This window comes from Salmo salar, chromosome 18, assembly GCF_965601325.2.
Source record: "Salmo salar chromosome 18, fSalSal1, whole genome shotgun sequence".
In the NCBI taxonomy this organism is placed as follows: domain Eukaryota; kingdom Metazoa; phylum Chordata; class Actinopteri; order Salmoniformes; family Salmonidae; genus Salmo; species Salmo salar.
In genome coordinates this window covers 28,925,325-28,951,019 of record NC_138308.1, presented here as the reverse complement: position 1 = coordinate 28,951,019, position 25,695 = coordinate 28,925,325, and the positions used below count along the sequence as shown (strand labels likewise).

General features: G+C 40.7%; 1 protein-coding gene across 7 annotated transcripts in view; it reads left to right on the top strand.

Moving 5' to 3' along the window:
- LOC106577220 (zinc finger MIZ domain-containing protein 1) overlaps window positions 1-25,695 on the top strand; it is a 242,404-nt gene that overhangs the window by 195,497 nt on the left and 21,212 nt on the right. For 5 of the 7 annotated variants that reach the window (XM_045700990.2, XM_045700991.2, XM_045700988.2 and 2 more), the window contains 5 exons: window positions 139-426; window positions 658-840; window positions 3,443-3,511; window positions 3,699-3,861; window positions 8,402-8,612. In XM_045700990.2, the coding sequence (XP_045556946.2) occupies window positions 139-426; window positions 658-840; window positions 3,443-3,511; window positions 3,699-3,861; window positions 8,402-8,612 (914 nt within the window). The remainder of the gene's footprint in view (window positions 1-138; window positions 427-657; window positions 841-3,442; window positions 3,512-3,698; window positions 3,862-8,401; window positions 8,613-25,695) is intronic. The other 2 variants (XM_045700993.2, XM_045700992.2) reach the window with 1 other exon arrangement.

Here is a 25,695-nt window from a genome sequence, read left to right as displayed (position 1 = left end):
GTTAGAAACAACTTCAGTTATTTACTTATAATATCCTGTTTTGGGCCTGCAAAAAATCAGGAATTACTACATACACACTAATAACACCTGCAGCTTCCTACCTAACTGTAACTCTTCATCCTGTCTTCCTCCTTCCAGATGTGTTCCTCCTTCCAGATGGGCCCAACTCAGGCCTACAACAACCAGTTCATGAACCAGCCCGGCCCCAGAGGGCCCCCTGGAGGCATGAACCCGGGCAGCATGGGCCAGGCCATGAACAACCCCAGCATGGGTGGGCCTCCCATGGGCATGAACCAAACTCGAGCCCCAGCCATGGGGCCTTTTGGGGCTCACGGCCAGAGGATGTCCCAGCAGGGCTACGGAGGACCTGGAGGCCCCAGGCAGGCCATGCCTATGCAGGGAATGAAGAGACCTTATCCTGGAGAGGTGAGTTGGATGGTGTGTGTGTGTGTGTGTGTGTGTGTGTGGTGGGGGGGGTGCTTTTCCTTTCAGATAATATGATCATAGTACATCCCTATCATGCCTTTCTCTAGTAGGTCAATTTCCTTTATTTTTCGTCTTAAAACCAATGCCTCCTCACTTAAAACTGTTTTTTATTTTCATTAAGTTATTGATTCATTCTCTCCCTTCTTCCCCCCCCCTCTCTCTTCCTTACAGCCAAACTACGGGGGTCAGCAGTATGGTCCTAATGGTCAGTTCCCTCCCCAGCAGAGTCAGTACCCCGCCTCTAACCCCTCCAGGCCGATGCCCTCCCCCAACTACCCGGGCCAGAGGATGCCTGGGGGGCAGGGACCAGGCCAGTACCACCCGCAAGGCATGCCCATGGGACAGTACTATAAGGTTAGAACTCCTTCACAGTAACACTCCAGATCTACCTAGTAAGCTCTAGACTTCCCTCACAGTAACACTCCAGATCTACCTGTAAGCTCTAGACTTCCCTCACAGTAACACTCCCTATCTAACTGTAAGCTCTAGACTTCCCTCACAGTAACACTCCCTATCTAACTGTAAGCTCTAGACTTCCCTCACAGTAACACTCCAGATCTACCTGTAAGCTCTAGACTTCCCTCACAGTAACACTCCAGATCTACCTAGTAAGCTCTAGACTTCCCTCACAGTAACACTCCAGATCTACCTGTAAGCTCTAGACCTCCCTCACAGTAACACTCCCTATCTAACTGTAAGCTCTAGACTTCCCTCACAGTAACACTCCAGATCTACCTGTAAGCTCTAGACCTCTCTCACAGTAACACTCCAGATCTACCTGTAAGCTCTAGACTTCCCTCACAGTAACACTCCCTATCTACCTGTAAGCTCTAGACCTCTCTCACAGTAACACTCCAGATCTACCTGTAAGCTCTAGACCTCTCTCACAGTAACACTCCAGATCTACCTGTAAGCTCTAGACTTCCCTCACAGTAACACTCCCTATCTACCTGTAAGCTCTAGACCTCTCTCACAGTAACACTCCAGATCTACCTGTAAGCTCTAGACCTTCCTCACAGTAACACTCCTTATCTACCTGTAAGCTCTAGACCTCTCTCACAGTAACACTCTAGATCTACCTGTAAGCTCTAGACCTCTCTCACAGTAACACTCCAGATCTACCTGTAAGCTCTAGACCTCTCTCACAGTAACACTCCAGATCTACCTGTAAGCTCTAGACTTCCCTCACAGTAACACTCCCTATCTAACTGTAAGCTCTAGACTTCCCTCACAGTAACACTCCCTATCTAACTGTAAGCTCTAGACTTCCCTCACAGTAACACTCCAGATCTACCTGTAAGCTCTAGACTTCCCTCACAGTAACACTCCAGATCTACCTAGTAAGCTCTAGACTTCCCTCACAGTAACACTCCAGATCTACCTGTAAGCTCTAGACTTCCCTCACAGTAACACTCCCTATCTAACTGTAAGCTCTAGACTTCCCTCACAGTAACACTCCAGATCTACCTGTAAGCTCTAGACCTCTCTCACAGTAACACTCCAGATCTACCTGTAAGCTCTAGACCTTCCTCACAGTAACACTCCCTATCTACCTGTAAGCTCTAGACCTCTCTCACAGTAACACTCCAGATCTACCTGTAAGCTCTAGACCTCTCTCACAGTAACACTCCAGATCTACCTGTAAGCTCTAGACTTCCCTCACAGTAACACTCCCTATCTACCTGTAAGCTCTAGACCTCTCTCACAGTAACACTCCAGATCTACCTGTAAGCTCTAGACCTTCCTCACAGTAACACTCCTTATCTACCTGTAAGCTCTAGACCTCTCTCACAGTAACACTCTAGATCTACCTGTAAGCTCTAGACCTCTCTCACAGTAACACTCCAGATCTACCTGTAAGCTCTAGACCTCTCTCACAGTAACACTCCAGATCTACCTGTAAGCTCTAGACCTCTCTCACAGTAACACTCTAGATCTACCTGTAAGCTCTAGACCTCTCTCACAGTAACACTCCAGATCTACCTGTAAGCTCTAGACCTCTCTCACAGTAATACTCCAGTTCTACCTGTAAGCTCTAGACCTCTCTCACAGTAACACTCCAGATCTACCTGTAAGCTCTAGACCTCTCTCACAGTAATACTCCAGTTCTACCTGTAAGCTCTAGACCTCTCTCACAGTAACACTCTAGATCTACCTGTAAGCTCTAGACCTCTCTCACAGTAACACTCCAGATCTACCTGTAAGCTCTAGACCTCTCTCACAGTAATATTCCAGTTCTACCTGTAAGCTCTAGACCTCTCTCACAGTAACACTCCAGATCTACCTGTAAGCTCTAGACCTCTCTCACAGTAATACTCCAGTTCTACCTGTAAGCTCTAGACCTCTCTCACAGTAACACTCCAGATCTACCTGTAAGCTCTAGACCTTCCTCACAGTAACACTCCAGTTCTACCTGTAAGCTCTAGACCTTCCTCACAGTAACACTCCAGTTCTACCTGTAAGCTCTAGACCTTCCTCACAGTAACACTCCTTATCTACCTGTAAGCTCTAGACCTCCCTCACAGTAACACTCCAGTTCTACCTGTAAGCTCTAGACCTCTCTCACAGTAACACTCCAGGTCTACCTGTAAGCTCTAGACCTCTCTCACAGTAACACTCCAGATCTACCTGTAAGCTCTAGACCTCTTTCACAGTAACACTCCAGATCTACCTGTAAGCTCTAGACCTCTCTCACAGTAACACTCCAGATCTACCTGTAAGCTGTAGACCTTCCTCACAGTAACACTCCAGATCTACCTGTAAGCTCTAGACCTCTCTCAGAGTAACACTCCAGTTCTACCTGTAAGCTCTAGACCTCTCTCACAGTAACACTCCAGATTTACCTGTAAGCTCTAGAAACTCGCCTCACAGTAAAGTAACCTAACCATTTGATCATTTGCTCCTTTTCCCGTTGTGCAGTTGTACATTTACTCATTGATGTCTGTTTCATTCACAGCAAGAGCCATTCAATGGTCAGAACAGCAACTTCTCTGGTGGTGTATACTCATATAGTCAAGGCAACGGGGTATGTGCTCTCTCCTTTTTTAATCTTTGTCTAAGCAAATGGAACTTCCAACAGAGTTATTTGAATTCTCTATGTCTCATGTTTTTTAATAACACGTATCACTCTTCCTCCTCTCTCTTTCACCCTCCCTTCCTCTCCCTCTCCTTTCCTCTCTCCCCTTCCCCTCCCTCCTCCCCACTCTTTGCAGGCCCCCAGGCCAGGTAACTACCCCCACTCCCCGGTGCCTGGTAATCCCACACCTCCCATGACCCCCGGAAGCAGTATGCCTCCGTACCTCTCGCCCAACCCGGATGTCAAGCCGCCGTTCCCGCCAGACATGAAACCAAATATGACAGCGCTTCCACCTCCCAGTGAGTAATTACACTGGATCATCCACACACAAACACAGGAATTAATAAATGTACACTACATGACCAAAAGTATGTGGACACCTGCTTGTTGAACATCTCATTCCCCCCTTTGCTGCTATAACAGCCTCCACTCTTCTGGGAAGGCTTTTCACTAGATTATGGAACATTGCTGTGGGGACTTGCTTCCATCCAGCCACAAGAGCAATAGTCAGGTCTGGCACTGATGTTGGGAAATTAGGCCTGGCTTGCAGTCCGCGTTCCAATTCATCCCAAAGGTGTTCGCTGGGGTTGGGGTCAGGGCTCTGTGCAGGCCAGCCAAGTTCTTCCACACCGATCTCATCAAACCATTTCTGTATGGACCTCGCTTTGTGCATGGGGGCATTGTCATGCTGAAACAGGAAAGGGTCTTCTCCAAACTGTTGCCACAAAGTTGGAAGCACAGAATCGTCTAGAATGTCATCGTATGCTGTAGTGTTAAGATTTCCCTTCACGGGAACTGAGGGGCCTATCCCGAACCATGACAAACAGCTCCAGACCATTGTTCCTCCTCCACCAAACTTTACAGTTGGCACTATGTATTGGGGAAGGTAGCGTTCTCCTGGAATCCACCAAACCTAGATTCGACTGTCGGACTGCCCGATGGTGAAGCGTGATTCATCATTCCAGAGAATGCGTTTCCACTGCTCCAGAGCCCAATGGCGGTGATGACCCATTTCATAAAGTTCCAGACGGACAGTTTTTGTGCTGACATTGCTTCCAGAGGCAGTTTGGAACTCGGTAGTGAGTGTTGCAACCGAGGACAGACAATTTTTATGCACTACGCTGTTTTGTGAGCTTGTGTGGCCTACCACTTCGCGGCTGAGCCGTTGTTGCTCCTAGACGTTTCCACTTCATAATAACAGCACTTACAGTGAACCAGGGCAGCTCTGGCAGGGCTTAAATTTGACCAACTGACACAACTTCTCCCTCAACGTGAGCAAGAGAAAGGAGCTGATCGTGGACTACATGGAAAGAAGGACCGAACACGCCCCCATTCACATCGACAGGGCTGTAGTGGAGCAGGTCGAGAATTTCAAGTTCCTTGGTGTCCACATCACCAACAAACTATCATGATCCAAACACACCAAGACAGTCGTGAAGAGGGCATGACAACACCTTTTCCCCTTCAGGAGAGTGAAAAGATTTGGCATGGGTCCTCTGATCCTCAAAAAGTTATACAGCTGCACCATCGAGAGCATCCTGACCAGTTGCATCACTGCCTGGTATGGCAACAGCTCGGCATCCGACCATAAGGCGCTGCAGAGGGTGGTGTGTACGGCCCAGTACATCACTGGGGCCAAGCTTCCTGCCACTCAGGACCTACAGTGGGGGGAAAAAGTATTTGATCCCCTGCTGATTTTGTACGTTTGCCCACTGACAAAGAAAGGATCAGTCTATAATTTTAATGGTAGGTTTATTTGAACAGTGAGAGACAGAATAACAACAAAAATATCCAGAAAAACGCATGTCAAAAATGTTATAAATGTATCTGCATTTTAATGAGGGAAATAAGTATTTGACCCCCTCTCAATCAGAAAGATTTCTGGCTCCCAGGTGTCTTTTATACAGGTAACGAGCTGAGATTAGGAGCACACTCTTAAAGGGAGTGCTCCTAACCGCAGCTTGTTACCTGTAAAAAAGACACCTGTCCACAGAAGCAATTAATCAAATTCCAAACTCTCCACCATGGCCAAGACCAAAGAGCTCTCCAAGGATGTCAGGGACAAGATTGTAGACCTACACAGGACTGGAATGGGCTACAAGACCATCGCCAAGCAGCTTGGTGAGAAGGTGACAACATTTGGTGCGATTATTCGCAAATGGAAGAAACACAAAAGAACTGTCAATATCCCTCGACCTGGGGCTCCATGCAAGATCTCACCTCGTGGAGTTGCAATGGTCATGAGAATGGTGAGGAATCAGCCCAGAACTACACGGGAGGATCTTGTCAATGATCTCAAGACAGCTGGGACCATAGTCACCAAGAAAACAATTGGTAACACACTACGCCGTGAAGGACTGAAATCTTGCAGCGCACGCAAGGTCCCCCTGCTCAAGAATACATATACATGCCTGTCTGAAGTTTGCCAATGAACATCTGAATGATTCAGAGGACAACTGGTGAAAGTGTTGTGGTCAGATGAGACCAAAATGGAGCTCTTTGGCATCAACTCAACTCGCCGTGTTTGGAGGAGGAGGAATGCTGCCTATGACCCCAAGAACACCATATCCAACGTCAAACATGGAGGTGGAAACATTATGCTTTGGAGGTGTTTTTCTGCTAAGGGGACAGGACAACTTCACCGCATCAAAGGGACGATGGACGGGGCCATGTACCGTCAAATCTTGGGTGAGAACCTCCTTCCCTCAGCCAGGGCATTGAAAATGGGTCGTGGATGGGTATTCCAGCATGACAATGACCCAAAACACACGGCCAAGGCAACAAAGGAGTGGCTCAAGAAGAAGCACATTAAGGTCCTGGAGTGGCCTAGCCAGTCTCCAGACCTTAATCCCATAGAAAATCTGTGGAGGGAGCTGAAGGTTCGAGTTGCCAAACGTCAGCCTCGAAACCTTAATGACTTGGAGAAGATCTGCAAAGAGGAGTGGGACAAAATCCCTCCTGAGATGTGTGCAAACCTGGTGGCCAACTACAAGAAACGTCTGACCTCTGTGTTTGCCAACAAGGGTTTTACCACCAAGTACTAAGTCATGTTTTGCAGAGGGGTCAAATACTTATTTCCCTCATTAAAATGCAAATCATTTTATAACATTTTTGACTTGTGTTTTTCTGGATTTTTTTGTTGTTATTCTGTTTCTCACTGTTCAAATAAACCTACCATTAAAATTATAGACTGATCATTTCTTTGTAAGTGGGCAAACGTACAAAATCGGCAGGGGATCAAATACTTTTTTCCCCCACTGTATATACTAGGCGGTGTCAGAGGAAGGCCCCAAAAATGGTCAAAGACTCCAGTCACCCAAGTCATAGACAGTTCTCTCTACTACCGAACGGCAAGCGGTACCGGAGTGCCAAGTCTAGGTCCAAAAGGCTCCTTAACAGCTTCTACCCCCAAGCCATAAAACTGCTGAACAACTAATCAAATGGCCACCCAGACTATTTACATTGACCCCCCCCCGTTTATTATCCATGCGTAGTCACTTTACCCCTACCTACATGACTTGGTACTGGTACCCCCTGTATATAGCCTTGTTATTTTATTGTGTTACTTTTATTTATTTTTATACTTTAGTTTATTTAGTAAATATTTTCTTAACTCTATTTCTTGAACTGCATTGTTGGTTAAGGGCTTGTAAGTAAGCATTTCACGGTAAATTCTACACCTGTTGTATTCAGCGTATTTGACAAAATATTTGATTTGATACAATTTGATTTGTTGGAAATGTGACATCCTATGACGGTGCCACATTGAAAGTCACTGAGCTCTTCAGTACGGGCCATTCTACTGCCAATGTTTGTCTATGGAGATTACATGGCTGTGCTTGATTTTATCCACCTGTCAGCAATGGCGTGGCTGAAGTAGCCGAATCCACTCATTTGAAGGGGTGTCCACATACTTTTGTATATATTTTGTGTGTGTGTGTGTGTGTGTGTGTGTGTGTGTGTGTGTGTGGTGTGTGTGTGTGTGTGTGTGTGTGTGTGTGTGTGTGTGTGTGTGTGTGTGTGTGTGTGTGTGAGTGAATGTACAGTATGTAATTATGCATACACACACACACAGCAGAGCTATTCCATGCTGTCAGTAGCTCTTTAGATACCTGTGGCTGAAAATACAACAAAGCCTGTCCAACAAGTATTAGCAGGACATTGATGTTTCTATTTCCATTTCATGAGATACAGAACAAAGCCACTGAGACACGACTAGTCCACTACATCACCAGGGTTAGGCTCATTGTACTTCAATTCAGGAAGTACAATGAAACTACATTTCCAATTCTCTTCAATTCTTTTTAATTGGGAACATTTGGAATTTGGTTTACTTTCTGAATTGACTGGAAATGGAATGGAATTGAGCCCAACCCCGATCACAACTACATGCTGCCCTGATACATGGCTGTTGTTGACTCCTATAGCATCCAACCATAGGAATGTACGTGTTAGTCAGGGTAATACCAGCCAGTGATATCCTGGTGCCCCAGCCACTGTCTACTGTACTCCTATAGCATCCAACCATAGGAATGTACAGCCACGTGTTAGTCAGGGTAATACCAGCCAGTGATATCCTGGTGCCCCAGCCACTGTCTACTGTACTCCTATAGCATCCAACCATAGGAATGTACAGCCACGTGTTAGTCAGGGTAATACCAGCCAGTGATATCCTGGTGCCCCAGCCACTGTCTACTGTACTCCTATAGCATCCAACCATAGGAATGTACGTGTTAGTCAGGGTAATACCAGCCAGTGATATCCTGGTGCCCCAGCCACTGTCTACTGTATGTGTGACTGTTAATCAACCAGTATACAACTCTAACCCCACTACCACAGATACCACAGATACATTTAAACGGAAAGCTGACGTCCTATCTTCCTGTCCTGTCTCTCCGCTCCAATCAGCCAATCCCAACGAGGAGCTGCGGTTGACCTTCCCGGTCCGGGACGGCGTGGTATTGGAACCTTTCCGGTTGGAACACAACCTCGCCGTCAGTAATCACGTCTACCACCTGCGACCGTCGGTACATCAGACCCTCATGTGGAGGTGAGATATGGAGAGACAGACACACACACATTCGACCGTCCATGGAGTTGAGACTCGAGTCTTATTCTTTTTCTGTACCTCTACAAATGTTCTTCTTCTAATAGAATGGCCTATCCATGGCAACCATGATGTTAACGTTCCCTGGACAATATTGACCAATTGCAGTCCTGGAAACGTAACCTTTTACTGCAGCAGGCTCACACACAGTGAGGTTCTTGGTGGTCTTAACCAAATCTACTTTGAAACTAAAGTATCCACCTCACATACAGTGAGGTTCTTGGTAGTCTTAACCAAATCTACGTTGAAACTAAAGTATCCACAGTGAGGTTGTTGGTGGTCTTAACCAAATCTACTTTGAAACTAAAGTATCCACAGTGAGGTTCTTGGTAGTCTTAACCAAATCTACTTTGAAACTAAAGTATCCACAGTGAGGTTCTTGGTGGTCTTAACCAAATCTACTTTGAAACTAAAGTATCCACAGTGAGGTTCTTGGTGGTCTTAACCAAATCTATTTTGAAACTAAAGTATCCACCTCACACACAGTGAGGTTCTTGGTGGTATTAACCAAAAATATTTTGAAACTAAAGTATCCACAGTGAGGTTCTTGTTGGTCTTAACCAAAACTACTTTGAAACTAAAGTATCCACAGTGAGGTTCTTGGTAGTCTTAACCAAATCTACTTTGAAACTAAAGTATCCACAGTGAGGTTCTTGGTGGTCTTAACCAAATCTACTTTGAAACGAAAGTATCCACCTCACACACAGTGAGGTTCTTGGTAGTCTTAACCAAATCTACTTTGAAACTAAAGTATCCACCTCACACACAGTGTGGTTCTTGGTAGTCTTAACCAAATCTACTTTGAAACTGAAGTATCCACCTCACACACAGTGAGTTTTTTTTTGGTGGTCTTAACCAAATCTACTTTGAAACTAAAGTATCCACAGTTAGATTCTTGGTGGTCTTAACCAAATCTACTTTGAAACTAAAGTATCCACAGTGAGGTTGTTGGTGGTCTTAACCAAATCTACTTTGAAACTAAAGTATCCACAGTGAGGTTCTTGGTAGTCTTAACCAAATCTACTTTGAAACTAAAGTATCCACAGTGAGGTTCTTGGTGGTCTTAACCAAATCTACTTTGAAACTAAAGTATCCACAGTGAGGTTCTTGGTGGTCTTAACCAAATCTATTTTGAAACTAAAGTATCCACCTCACACACAGTGAGGTTCTTGGTGGTATTAACCAAAAATATTTTGAAACTAAAGTATCCACAGTGAGGTTCTTGTTGGTCTTAACCAAAACTACTTTGAAACTAAAGTATCCACCTCACACACAGTGAGGTTCTTGGTGGTCTTAACCAAATCTACTTTGAAACTTAAGTATCCAAAGTGAGGTTCTTGGTAGTCTTAACCAAATCTATTTTGAACTAAAGTATCCACAGTGAGGTTGTTGGTGGTCTTAACCAAATCTACTTTGAAACTAAAGTATCCACAGTGAGGTTCTTGGTGGTCTTAAACAAATCTACTTTGAAACTAAAGTATCCACAGTGAGGTTCTTGGTAGTCTTAACCAAATCCACTTTGAAACGAAAGTATCCACCTCACAGACAGTGTGGTTCTTGGTGGTCTTAACCAAATCTACTTTGAAACTAAAGTATCCACCTCACACACAGTGTGGTTCTTGGTAGTCTTAACCAAATCTACTTTGAAACTAAAGTATCCACAGTGAGGTTGTTGGTGGTCTTAACCAAATCTACTTTGAAACTAAAGTATCCACAGTGAGGTTCTTGGTGGTCTTAACCAAATCTACTTTGAAACTAAAGTATCCACAGTGAGGTTCTTGGTAGTCCTAAACAAATCTACTTTGAAACTAAAGTATCCACCTCACATACAGTGAGGTTCTTGGTAGTCTTAACCAAATCTACGTTGAAACTAAAGTATCCACAGTGAGGTTGTTGGTGGTCTTAACCAAATCTACTTTGAAACTAAAGTATCCACAGTGAGGTTCTTGGTAGTCTTAACCAAATCTACTTTGAAACTAAAGTATCCACAGTGAGGTTCTTGGTGGTCTTAACCAAATCTACTTTGAAACTAAAGTATCCACAGTGAGGTTCTTGGTCATCTTAACCAAATCTACTTTGAAACTAAAGTATCCACCTCACATACACTGTGGTTCTTGGTGGTCTTAACCAAATCTACTTTGAAACTAAAGTATCCATCTCACACACAGTGAGGTTATTGGTGGTCTTAACCAAATCTACTTTGAAACTAAAGTATCCACAGTGAGGTTCTTGGTGGTCTTAACCAAATCTACTTTGAAACTAAAGTATCCACAGTGAGGTTCTTGGTAGTCTTAACCAAATCTACTTTGAAACTAAAGTATCCACAGTGAGGTTCTTGGTGGTCTTAACCAAATCTACTTTGAAACGAAAGTATCCACCTCACACACAGTGAGGTTCTTGGTAGTCTTAACCAAATCTACTTTGAAACTAAAGTATCCACCTCACACACAGTGTGGTTCTTGGTAGTCTTAACCAAATCTACTTTGAAACTGAAGTATCCACCTCACACACAGTGAGTTTTTTTTTGGTGGTCTTAACCAAATCTACTTTGAAACTAAAGTATCCACAGTTAGATTCTTGGTGGTCTTAACCAAATCTACTTTGAAACTAAAGTATCCACAGTGAGGTTCTTGGTGGTCTTAACCAAATCTTATTTGAAACTAAAGTATCCACAGTGAGGTTCTTGGTGGTCTTAACCAAATCTATTTTGAAACTAAAGTATCCACCTCACACACAGTGAGGTTCTTGGTGGTATTAACCAAATATATTTTGAAACTAAAGTATCCACAGTGAGGTTCTTGTTGGTCTTAACCAAACCTACTTTGAAACTAAAGTATCCACCTCACACACAGTGAGATTCTTGGTGCTCTTAACCAAATCTACTTTGAAACTTAAGTATCCAAAGTGAGGTTCTTGGTGGTCTTAACCAAATCTATTTTGAACTAAAGTATCCACAGTGAGGTTCTTGGTTGTCTTAACCAAATCTACTTTGAAACTAAAGTATCCACAGTGAGGTTATTGGTGGTCTTAACCAAATCTACTTTGAAACTAAAGTATCCACAGTGAGGTTCTTGGTGGTCTTAACCAAATCTATTTTGAACTAAAGTATCCACAGTGAGGTTCTTGGTGGTCTTAACCAAATCTACTTTGAAACTAAAGTATCCACAGTGAGGTTCTTGGTGGTCTTAACCAAATCTACTTTGAAACTAAAGTATCCACAGTGAGGTTCTTGGTGGTCTTAACCAAATCTATTTTGAAACTAAAGTATCCACCTCACACACAGTGAGGTTCTTGGTGGTATTAACCAAATATATTTTGAAACTAAAGTATCCACAGTGAGGTTCTTGTTGGTCTTAACCAAATCTACTTTGAAACTAAAGTATCCACCTCACACACAGTGAGGTTCTTGGTGGTCTTAACCAAATCTACTTTGAAACTTAAGTATCCACAGTGAGGTTCTTTGTAGTCTTAACCAAATCCACTTTGAAACTAAAGTATCCACCTCACACACAGTGAGGTTCTTGGTGGTATTAACCAAATATATTTTGAAACTAAAGTATCCACAGTGAGGTTCTTGTTGGTCTTAACCAAATCTACTTAGAAACTAAAGTATCCACCTCACACACAGTGAGGTTCTTGGTGGTCTTAACCAAATCTACTTTGAAACTAAAGTATCCACAGTGAGGTTCTTGGTGGTCTTAACCAAATCTACTTTGAAACTTAAGTATCCACAGTGAGGTTCTTTGTAGTCTTAACCAAATCCACTTTGAAACTAAAGTATCCACCTCACAGACAGTGAGGTTCTTGGTGGTCTTAAGCAAATCTACTTTGAAACTAAAGTATCCACCTCACAGACATTGAGGTTCTTGGTGGTCTTAACCAAATCTACTTTGAAACTAAAGTATCCCCCTCACACACAGTGAGGTTCTTGGTGGTCTTAACCAAATCTACTTTGAAACTAAAGTATCCACAGTGAGGTTCTTGGTAGTCTTAAACAAATCTACTTTGAAACTAAAGTATCCACCTCACACACAGTGAGGTTCTTGGTGGTCTTAACCAAATCTACTTTGAAACTAAAGTATCCACCTCACATACAGTGTGGTTCTTGGTGGTCTTAACCAAATCTACTTTGAAACTAAAGTATCAATCTCACACACAGTGAGGTTCTTGGTGGTCTTAACCAAATCTACTTTGAAACTAAAGTATCCACAGTGAGGTTCTTGGTAGTCTTAAACAAATCTACTTTGAAACTAAAGTATCCACATTGAGGTTCTTGGTAGTCTTAACCAAATCTACTTTGAAACTAAAGTATCCACAGTGTGGTTCTTGGTAGTCTTAACCAAATCTACTTTGAAACTAAAGTATCCACAGTGAGGTTCTTGGTGGTCTTAACCAAATCTACTTTGAAACTAAAGTATCCACCTCACACACAGTGTGGTTCTTGGTAGTCTTAACCAACTCTACTTTGAAACTAAAGTATCCACAGTGAGGTTGTTGGTGGTCTTAACCAAATCTACTTTGAAACTAAAGTATCCACAGTGAGGTTCTTGGTGGTCTTAAACAAATCTACTTTGAAACTAAAGTATCCACAGTGAGGTTCTTGGTAGTCTTAACCAAATCCACTTTGAAACGAAAGTATCCACCTCACAGACAGTGTGGTTCTTGGTGGTCTTAACCAAATCTACTTTGAAACTAAAGTATCCACCTCACACACAGTGTGGTTCTTGGTAGTCTTAACCAAATCTACTTTGAAACTAAAGTATCCACAGTGAGGTTGTTGGTGGTCTTAACCAAATCTACTTTGAAACTAAAGTATCCACAGTGAGGTTCTTGGTGGTCTTAACCAAATCTACTTTGAAACTAAAGTATCCACAGTGAGGTTCTTGGTAGTCTTAAACAAATCTACTTTGAAACTAAAGTATCCACCTCACATACAGTGAGGTTCTTGGTAGTCTTAACCAAATCTACGTTGAAACTAAAGTATCCACAGTGAGGTTGTTGGTGGTCTTAACCAAATCTACTTTGAAACTAAAGTATCCACAGTGAGGTTCTTGATAGTCTTAACCAAATCTACTTTGAAACTAAAGTATCCACAGTGAGGTTCTTGGTGGTCTTAACCAAATCTACTTTGAAACTAAAGTATCCACAGTGAGGTTCTTGGTCATCTTAACCAAATCTACTTTGAAACTAAAGTATCCACCTCACACACAGTGTGGTTCTTGGTGGTCTTAACGAAATCTACTTTGAAACTAAAGTATCCATCTCACACACAGTGAGGTTCTTGGTGGTCTTAACCAAATCTACTTTGAAACTAAAGTATCCACAGTGAGGTTCTTGGTAGTCTTAACCAAATCTACTTTGAAACTAAAGTATCCACAGTGAGGTTCTTGGTAGTCTTAACCAAATCTACTTTGAAACTAAAGTATCCACAGTGAGGTTCTTGGTGGTCTTAACCAAATCTACTTTGAAACTAAAGTATCCACCTCACACACAGTGTGGTTCTTGGTAGTCTTAACCAAATCTACTTTGAAACTAAAGTATCCACAGTGAGGTTGTTGGTGGTCTTAACCAAATCTACTTTGAAACTAAAGTATCCACAGTGAGGTTCTTGGTGGTCTTAAACAAATCTACTTTGAAACTAAAGTATCCACAGTGAGGTTCTTGGTAGTCTTAACCAAATCTACTTTGAAACTAAAGTATCCACAGTGAGGTTCTTGGTGGTCTTAACCAAATCTACTTTGAAACTAAAGTATCCACCTCACACACAGTGTGGTTCTTGGTAGTCTTAACCAAATCTACTTTGAAACTAAAGTATCCACAGTGAGGTTGTTGGTGGTCTTAACCAAATCTACTTTGAAACTAAAGTATCCACAGTGAGGTTCTTGGTGGTCTTAAACAAATCTACTTTGAAACTAAAGTATCCACAGTGAGGTTCTTGGTAGTCTTAACCAAATCCACTTTGAAACGAAAGTATCCACCTCACAGACAGTGTGGTTCTTGGTGGTCTTAACCAAATCTACTTTGAAACTAAAGTATCCACCTCACACACAGTGTGGTTCTTGGTAGTCTTAACCAAATCTACTTTGAAACTAAAGTATCCACAGTGAGGTTGTTGGTGGTCTTAACCAAATCTACTTTGAAACTAAAGTATCCACAGTGAGGTTCTTGGTAGTCTTAACCAAATCTAATTTGAAACTAAAGTATCCACCTCACACACAGTGTGGTTCTTGGTAGTCTTAACCAAATCTACTTTGAAACTAAAGTATCCACCTCACACACAGTGAGGTTGTTGGTGGTCTTAACCAAATCTACTTTGAAACTAAAGTATCCACAGTGAGGTTCTTGGTGGTCTTAACCAAATCTACTTTGAAACTAAAGTATCCACAGTGAGGTTCTTGGTGGTCTTAACCAAATCTACTTTGAAACTAAAGTATCCACAGTGAGGTTCTTGGTGATCTTAACCAAATCTATTTTGAAACTAAAGTATCCACCTCACACTTAGTGAGGTTCTTGGTGGTATTAACCAAATATATTTTGAAACTAAAGTATCCACAGTGAGGTTCTTGGTGGTCTTAACCAAATCTACTTTGAAACTAAAGTATCCACCTCACACACAGTGAGGTTCTTGGTGGTCTTAACCAAATCTACTTTGAAACTAAAGTATCCACAGTGAGGTTATTGGTAGTCTTAACCAAATCTACTTTGAAACTAAAGTATCCACAGTGAGGTTCTTGGTGGTCTTAACCAAATCTACTTTGAAACGAAAGTATCCACCTCACACACAGTGAGTTTCTTGGTAGTCTTAACCAAATCTACTTTGAAACTAAAGTATCCACCTCACACACAGTGTGGTTCTTGGTAGTCTTAACCAAATCTACTTTGAAACTGAAGTATCCACCTCACACACAGTGAGGTTCTTGGTGGTATTAACCAAATATATTTTGAAACTTAAGTATCCAAAGTGAGGTTCTTGGTGGTCTTAACCAAATCTATTTTGAACTAAAGTATCCACAGTGAGGTTCTTGGTGGTCTTAACCAAATCTACTTTGAAACTAAAGTATCCACAGTGAGGTTATTGGTGGTCTTAACCAAATCTACTTTGAAACTAAAGTATCCACAGTGAGGTTCTTGGTGGTCTTAACCAAATCTACTTTGAAACTAAAGTATCCACCTCACACACAGTGAGGTTCTTGGTAGTCTTAACCAAATCCACTTTGATACTAAAGTATCCACCTCACAGACAGTGAGGTTCTTGGTGGTCTTAACCAAATCTACTTTGAAACTAAAGTATCCCCCTCACACACAGTGAGGTTCTTGGTGGTCTTAACCAAATCTACTTTGAAACTAAAGTATCCACAGTGAGGTTCTTGGTAGTCTTAAACAAATCTACTTTGAAACTAAAGTATCCACCTCACACACAGTGAGGTTCTTGGTGGTCTTAACCAAATCTACTTTGAAACTAAAGTATCCACCTCACATACAGTGTGGTTCTTGGTGGTCTTAACCAAATCTACTTTGAAACTAAAGTATCCATCTCACACACAGTGAGGTTCTTGGTGGTCTTAACCAAATCTACTTTGAAACTAAAGTATCCACAGTGAGGTTCTTGGTGGTCTTAACCAAATCTACTTTGAAACTAAAGTATCCACAGTGAGGTTGTTGGTGGTCTTAACCAAATCTACTTTGAAACTAAAGTATCCACAGTGAGGTTCTTGGTGGTCTTAACCAAATCTACTTTGAAACTAAAGTATCCACAGTGAGGTTCTTGGTAGTCTTAACCAAATCTACTTTGAAACTAAAGTATCCACCTCACATACAGTGAGGTTCTTGGTAGTCTTAACCAAATCTACGTTGAAACTAAAGTATCCACAGTGAGGTTGTTGGTGGTCTTAACCAAATCTACTTTGAAACTAAAGTATCCACAGTGAGGTTCTTGGTAGTCTTAACCAAATCTACTTTGAAACTAAAGTATCCACAGTGTGGTTCTTGGTAGTCTTAACCAAATCTACTTTGAAACTAAAGTATCCACAGTGAGGTTCTTGGTCATCTTAACCAAATCTACTTTGAAACTAAAGTATCCACCTCACACACAGTGTGGTTCTTGGTAGTCTTAACCAAATCTACTTTGAAACTAAAGTATCCACAGTGAGGTTGTTGGTGGTCTTAACCAAATCTACTTGGAAACTAAAGTATCCACAGTGAGGTTCTTGGTCGGTCTTAACCAAATCTATTTTGAAACTAAAGTATCCTCCTCACACACAGTGAGGTTCTTGGTGGTATTAACCAAATATATTTTGAAACTAAAGTATCCACAGTGAGGTTCTTGTTGGTCTTAACCAAATCTACTTTGAAACTAAAGTATCCACCTCACACACAGTGAGGTTCTTGGTGGTCTTAACCAAATCTACTTTGAAACTAAAGTATCCACAGTGAGGTTCTTGGTGGTCTTAAACAAATCTACTTTGAAACTAAAGTATCCACCTCACACACAGTGAGGTTCTTGGTGGTCTTAACCAAATCTACTTTGAAACTAAAGTATCCACCTCACATACAGTGTGGTTCTTGGTGGTCTTAACCAAATCTACTTTGAAACTAAAGTATCCATCTCACACACAGTGAGGTTCTTGGTGGTCTTAACCAAATCTACTTTGAAACTAAAGTATCCACAGTGAGGTTCTTGGTAGTCTTAAACAAATCTACTTTGAAACTAAAGTATCCACAGTGAGGTTCTTGGTAGTCTTAACCAAATCTACTTTGAAACTAAAGTATCCACAGTGTGGTTCTTGGTAGTCTTAAACAAATCTACTTTGAAACTAAAGTATCCACAGTGAGGTTCTTGGTGGTCTTAACCAAATCTACTTTGAAACTAAAGTATCCACCTCACACACAGTGTGGTTCTTGGTAGTCTTAACCAAAACTACTTTGAAACTAAAGTATCCACAGTGAGGTTGTTGGTGGTCTTAACCAAATCTACTTTGAAACTAAAGTATCCACAGTGAGGTTCTTGTTGGTCTTAACCAAATCTACTTTGAAACTAAAGTATCCACCTCACACACAGTGAGGTTCTTGGTAGTCTTAACCAAATCCACTTTGATACTAAAGTATCCACCTCACAGACAGTGAGGTTCTTGGTGGTCTTAACCAAATCTACTTTGAAACTAAAGTATCCCCCTCACACACAGTGAGGTTCTTGGTGGTCTTAACCAAATCTACTTTGAAACTAAAGTATCCACAGTGAGGTTCTTGGTAGTCTTAAACAAATCTACTTTGAAACTAAAGTATCCACCTCACACACAGTGAGGTTCTTGGTGGTCTTAACCAAATCTACTTTGAAACTAAAGTATCCACCTCACATACAGTGTGGTTCTTGGTGGTCTTAACCAAATCTACTTTGAAACTAAAGTATCCATCTCACACACAGTGAGGTTCTTGGTGGTCTTAACCAAATCTACTTTGAAACTAAAGTATCCACAGTGAGGTTCTTGGTGGTCTTAACCAAATCTACTTTGAAACTAAAGTATCCACAGTGAGGTTGTTGGTGGTCTTAACCAAATCTACTTTGAAACTAAAGTATCCACAGTGAGGTTCTTGGTGGTCTTAACCAAATCTACTTTGAAACTAAAGTATCCACAGTGAGGTTCTTGGTAGTCTTAAACAAATCTACTTTGAAACTAAAGTATCCACCTCACATACAGTGAGGTTCTTGGTAGTCTTAACCAAATCTACGTTGAAACTAAAGTATCCACAGTGAGGTTGTTGGTGGTCTTAACCAAATCTACTTTGAAACTAAAGTATCCACAGTGAGGTTCTTGGTAGTCTTAACCAAATCTACTTTGAAACTAAAGTATCCACAGTGTGGTTCTTGGTAGTCTTAACCAAATCTACTTTGAAACTAAAGTATCCACAGTGAGGTTCTTGGTCATCTTAACCAAATCTACTTTGAAACTAAAGTATCCACCTCACACACAGTGTGGTTCTTGGTAGTCTTAACCAAATCTACTTTGAAACTAAAGTATCCACAGTGAGGTTGTTGGTGGTCTTAACCAAATCTACTTGGAAACTAAAGTATCCACAGTGAGGTTCTTGGTCGGTCTTAACCAAATCTATTTTGAAACTAAAGTATCCTCCTCACACACAGTGAGGTTCTTGGTGGTATTAACCAAATATATTTTGAAACTAAAGTATCCACAGTGAGGTTCTTGTTGGTCTTAACCAAATCTACTTTGAAACTAAAGTATCCACCTCACACACAGTGAGGTTCTTGGTGGTCTTAACCAAATCTACTTTGAAACTAAAGTATCCACAGTGAGGTTCTTGGTGGTCTTAAACAAATCTACTTTGAAACTAAAGTATCCACCTCACACACAGTGAGGTTCTTGGTGGTCTTAACCAAATCTACTTTGAAACTAAAGTATCCACCTCACATACAGTGTGGTTCTTGGTGGTCTTAACCAAATCTACTTTGAAACTAAAGTATCCATCTCACACACAGTGAGGTTCTTGGTGGTCTTAACCAAATCTACTTTGAAACTAAAGTATCCACAGTGAGGTTCTTGGTAGTCTTAAACAAATCTACTTTGAAACTAAAGTATCCACAGTGAGGTTCTTGGTAGTCTTAACCAAATCTACTTTGAAACTAAAGTATCCACAGTGTGGTTCTTGGTAGTCTTAAACAAATCTACTTTGAAACTAAAGTATCCACAGTGAGGTTCTTGGTGGTCTTAACCAAATCTACTTTGAAACTAAAGTATCCACCTCACACACAGTGTGGTTCTTGGTAGTCTTAACCAAAACTACTTTGAAACTAAAGTATCCACAGTGAGGTTGTTGGTGGTCTTAACCAAATCTACTTTGAAACTAAAGTATCCACAGTGAGGTTCTTGGTGGTCTTAACCAAATCTATTTTGAAACTAAAGTATCCACCTCACACACAGTGAGGTTCTTGGTGGTCTTAACCAAATCTACTTTGAAACTAAAGTATCCACAGTGAGGTTCTTGGTGGTCTTAACCAAATCTATTTTGAACTAAAGTATCCACAGTGAGGTTCTTGGTGGTCTTAACCAAATCTACTTTGAAACTAAAGTATCCACAGTGAGGTTCTTGGTGGTCTTAACCAAATATATTTTGAAACTAAAGTATCCACAGTGAGGTTCTTGTTGGTCTTAACCAAATCTACTTTGAAACTAAAGTATCCACCTCACACACAGTGAGGTTCTTGGTGGTCTTAACCAAATCTACTTTGAAACTTAAGTTTCCACAGTGAGGTTCTTGGTGGTCTTAACCAAATCTATTTTGAACTAAAGTATCCACAGTGAGGTTCTTGGTGGTCTTAACCAAATCTACTTTGAAACTAAAGTATCCACAGTGAGGTTCTTGGTGGTCTTAACCAAATCCTCTTTGAAACTAAAGTATCCACCTCACAGACAGTGAGGTTCTTGGTGGTCTTAACCAAATCTACTTTGAAACTAAAGTATCCCCTCACGCACAGTGAGGTTCTTGGTGGTCTTAACCAAATCTACTGTGAAACTAAAGTATCCACAGTGAGGTTCTTGGTAGTCTTAAACAAATCTACTTTGAAACTAAAGTATCCACCTCACAGACAGTGAGGTTCTTGGTGGTCTTAACCCAATCTATTTTGAAACTAAAGTATCCACCTCACATACAGTGTGGTTCTTGGTGGTCTTAACCAAATCTACTTTGAAACTAAAGTATCCATCTCACACACAGTGAGGTTCTTGGTGTTCTTAACCAAATCTACTTTGAAACTAAAGTATCCACAGTGAGGTTCTTGGTAGTCTTAAACAAATCTACTTTGAAACTACAGTATCCACAGTGAGGTTCTTGGTAGTCTTAACCAAATCTACTTTGAAACTAAAGTATCCACAGTGTGGTTCTTGGTAGTCTTAACCAAATCTACTTTGAAACTAAAGTATCCACAGTGAGGTTCTTGGTGGTCTTAACCAAATCTACTTTGAAACTAAAGTATCCACCTCACACACAGTGTGGTTCTTGGTAGTCTTAACCAAATCTACTTTGAAACTAAAGTATCCACAGTGAGGTTGTTGGTGGTCTTAACCAAATCTACTTTGAAACTAAAGTATCCACAGTGAGGTTCTTGGTGGTCTTAAACAAATCTACTTTGAAACTAAAGTATCCACAGTGAGGTTCTTGGTAATCTTAACCAAATCCACTTTGAAACGAAAGTATCCACCTCATAGACAGTGTGGTTCTTGGTGGTCTTAACCAAATCTACTTTGAAACTAAAGTATCCCCCTCACACACAGTGAGGTTCTTGGTGGTCTTAACCAAATCTACTTTGAAACTAAAGTATCCACAGTGAGGTTCTTGGTAGTCTTAACCAAATCTACTTTGAAACTAAAGTATCCACCTCACACACAGTGAGGTTCTTGGTGGTCTTAACCAAATCTACTTTGAAACTAAAGTATCCACCTCACATACAGTGTGGTTCTTGGTGGTCTTAACCAAATCTACTTTGAAACTAAAGTATCCATCTCACACACAGTGAGGTTCTTGGTGGTCTTAACCAAATCTACTTTGAAACTAAAGTATCCACAGTGAGGTTCTTGGTAGTCTTAAACAAATCTACTTTGAAACTAAAGTATCCACAGTGAGGTTCTTGGTAGTCTTAACCAAATCTACTTTGAAACTAAAGTATCCACAGTGTGGTTCTTGGTAGTCTTAAACAAATCTACTTTGAAACTAAAGTATCCACAGTGAGGTTCTTGGTGGTCTTAACCAAATCTACTTTGAAACTAAAGTATCCACCTCACACACAGTGTGGTTCTTGGTAGTCTTAACCAAAACTACTTTGAAACTAAAGTATCCACAGTGAGGTTGTTGGTGGTCTTAACCAAATCTACTTTGAAACTAAAGTATCCACAGTGAGGTTCTTGGTGGTCTTAACCAAATCTATTTTGAAACTAAAGTATCCACCTCACACACAGTGAGGTTCTTGGTGGTCTTAACCAAATCTACTTTGAAACTAAAGTATCCACAGTGAGGTTCTTGGTGGTCTTAACCAAATCTATTTTGAACTAAAGTATCCACAGTGAGGTTCTTGGTGGTCTTAACCAAATCTACTTTGAAACTAAAGTATCCACAGTGAGGTTCTTGGTGGTCTTAACCAAATATATTTTGAAACTAAAGTATCCACAGTGAGGTTCTTGTTGGTCTTAACCAAATCTACTTTGAAACTAAAGTATCCACCTCACACACAGTGAGGTTCTTGGTGGTCTTAACCAAATCTATTTTGAACTAAAGTATCCACAGTGAGGTTCTTGGTGGTCTTAACCAAATCTACTTTGAAACTAAAGTATCCACAGTGAGGTTCTTGGTAGTCTTAACCAAATCCACTTTGAAACTAAAGTATCCACCTCACAGACAGTGAGGTTCTTGGTGGTCTTAACCAAATCTACTTTGAAACTAAAGTATCCCCTCACGCACAGTGAGGTTCTTGGTGGTCTTAACCAAATCTACTTTGAAACTAAAGTATCCACAGTGAGGTTCTTGGTAGTCTTAAACAAATCTACTTTGAAACTAAAGTATCCACCTCACAGACAGTGAGGTTCTTGGTGGTCTTAACCCAATCTACTTTGAAACTAAAGTATCCACCTCACATACAGTGTGGTTCTTGGTGGTCTTAACCAAATCTACTTTGAAACTAAAGTATCCATCTCACACACAGTGAGGTTCTTGGTGGTCTTAACCAAACCTACTTTGAAACTAAAGTATCCACAGTGAGGTTCTTGGTAGTCTTAAACAAATCTACTTTGAAACTAAAGTATCCACAGTGAGGTTCTTGGTAGTCTTAACCAAATCTACTTTGAAACTAAAGTATCCACAGTGTGGTTCTTGGTAGTCTTAACCAAATCTACTTTGAAACTAAAGTATCCACAGTGAGGTTCTTGGTGGTCTTAACCAAATCTACTTTGAAACTAAAGTATCCACCTCACACACAGTGTGGTTCTTGGTAGTCTTAACCAAATCTACTTTGAAACTAAAGTATCCACAGTGAGGTTGTTGGTGGTCTTAACCAAATCTACTTTGAAACTAAAGTATCCACAGTGAGGTTCTTGGTAATCTTAACCAAATCCACTTTGAAACGAAAGTATCCACCTCATAGACAGTGTGGTTCTTGGTGGTCTTAACCAAATCTACTTTGAAACTAAAGTATCCACAGTGAGGTTCTTGGTGGTCTTAACCAAATCTACTTTGAAACTAAAGTATCCCCCTCACACACAGTGAGGTTCTTGGTGGTCTTAACCAAATCTACTTTGAAACTAAAGTATCCACAGTGAGGTTCTTGGTAGTCTTAACCAAATCTACTTTGAAACTAAAGTATCCACCTCACACACAGTGAGGTTCTTGGTGGTCTTAACCAAATCTACTTTGAAACTAAAGTATCCACCTCACATACAGTGTGGTTCTTGGTGGTCTTAACCAAATCTACTTTGAAACTAAAGTATCCATCTCACACACAGTGAGGTTCTTGGTGGTCTTAACCAAATCTACTTTGAAACTAAAGTATCCACAGTGAGGTTCTTGGTAGTCTTAAGCATATCTACTTTGAAACTAAAGTATCCACAGTGTGGTTCTTGGTAGTCTTAACCAAATCTACTTTGAAACTAAAGTATCCACAGTGAGGTTCATGGTGGTCTTAACCAAATCTACTTTGAAACTAAAGTATCCACAGTGAGGTTGTTGGTGGTCTTAACCAAATCTACTTTGAAACTAAAGTATCCACAGTGAGGTTCTTGGTGGTCTTAACCAAATCTACTTTGAAACTAAAGTATCCACAGTGAGGTTCTTGGTCGTCTTAACCAAATCTACTTTGAAACTAAAGTATCCACCTCACACACAGTGTGGTTCTTGGTAGTCTTAACCAAATCTACTTTGAAACTAAAGTATCCACAGTGAGGTTGTTGGTGGTCTTAACCAAATCTACTTTGAAACTAAAGTATCCACAGTGAGGTTCTTGGTGGTCTTAAACAAATCTACTTTGAAACTAAAGTATCCACAGTGAGGTTCTTGGTAATCTTAACCAAATCCACTTTGAAACGAAAGTATCCACCTCATAGACAGTGTGGTTCTTGGTGGTCTTAACCAAATCTACTTTTAAACTAAAGTATCCATCTCACACACAGTGAGGTTCTTGGTGGTCTTAACCAAATCTACTTTGAAACTAAAGTATCCACAGTGAGGTTCTTGGTAGTCTTAAACAAATCTACTTTGAAACTAAAGTATCCACAGTGAGGTTCTTGGTAGTCTTAACCAAATCTACTTTGAAACTAAAGTATCCACAGTGTGGTTCTTAGTAGTCTTAAACAAATCTACTTTGAAACTAAAGTATCCACAGTGAGGTTCTTGGTGGTCTTAACCAAATCTATTTTGAAACTAAAGTATCCACCTCACACACAGTGAGGTTCTTGGTGGTCTTAACCAAATCTACTTTGAAACTAAAGTATCCACAGTGAGGTTCTTGGTGGTCTTAACCAAATCTATTTTGAACTAAAGTATCCACAGTGAGGTTCTTGGTGGTCTTAACCAAATCTACTTTGAAACTAAAGTATCCACAGTGAGGTTCTTGGTGGTCTTAACCAAATATATTTTGAAACTAAAGTATCCACAGTGAGGTTCTTGTTGGTCTTAACCAAATCTACTTTGAAACTAAAGTATCCACCTCACACACAGTGAGGTTCTTGGTGGTCTTAACCAAATCTACTTTGAAACTTAAGTATCCACAGTGAGGTTCTTGGTGGTCTTAACCAAATCTATTTTGAACTAAAGTATCCACAGTGAGGTTCTTGGTGGTCTTAACCAAATCTACTTTGAAACTAAAGTATCCACAGTGAGGTTCTTGGTAGTCTTAAACAAATCTACTTTGAAACTAAAGTATCCACCTCACAGACAGTGAGGTTCTTGGTGGTCTTAACCCAATCTACTTTGAAACTAAAGTATCCACCTCACATACAGTGTGGTTCTTGGTGGTCTTAACCAAATCTACTTTGAAACTAAAGTATCCATCTCACACACAGTGAGGTTCTTGGTGGTCTTAACCAAACCTACTTTGAAACTAAAGTATCCACAGTGAGGTTCTTGGTAGTCTTAAACAAATCTACTTTGAAACTAAAGTATCCACAGTGAGGTTCTTGGTAGTCTTAACCAAATCTACTTTGAAACTAAAGTATCCACAGTGTGGTTCTTGGTAGTCTTAACCAAATCTACTTTGAAACTAAAGTATCCACAGTGAGGTTCTTGGTGGTCTTAACCAAATCTACTTTGAAACTAAAGTATCCACCTCACACACAGTGTGGTTCTTGGTAGTCTTAACCAAATCTACTTTGAAACTAAAGTATCCACAGTGAGGTTGTTGGTGGTCTTAACCAAATCTACTTTGAAACTAAAGTATCCACAGTGAGGTTCTTGGTAATCTTAACCAAATCCACTTTGAAACGAAAGTATCCACCTCATAGACAGTGTGGTTCTTGGTGGTCTTAACCAAATCTACTTTGAAACTAAAGTATCCACAGTGAGGTTCTTGGTGGTCTTAACCAAATCTACTTTGAAACTAAAGTATCCCCCTCACACACAGTGAGGTTCTTGGTGGTCTTAACCAAATCTACTTTGAAACTAAAGTATCCACAGTGAGGTTCTTGGTAGTCTTAACCAAATCTACTTTGAAACTAAAGTATCCACCTCACACACAGTGAGGTTCTTGGTGGTCTTAACCAAATCTACTTTGAAACTAAAGTATCCACCTCACATACAGTGTGGTTCTTGGTGGTCTTAACCAAATCTACTTTGAAACTAAAGTATCCATCTCACACACAGTGAGGTTCTTGGTGGTCTTAACCAAATCTACTTTGAAACTAAAGTATCCACAGTGAGGTTCTTGGTAGTCTTAAGCATATCTACTTTGAAACTAAAGTATCCACAGTGTGGTTCTTGGTAGTCTTAACCAAATCTACTTTGAAACTAAAGTATCCACAGTGTGGTTCTTGGTAGT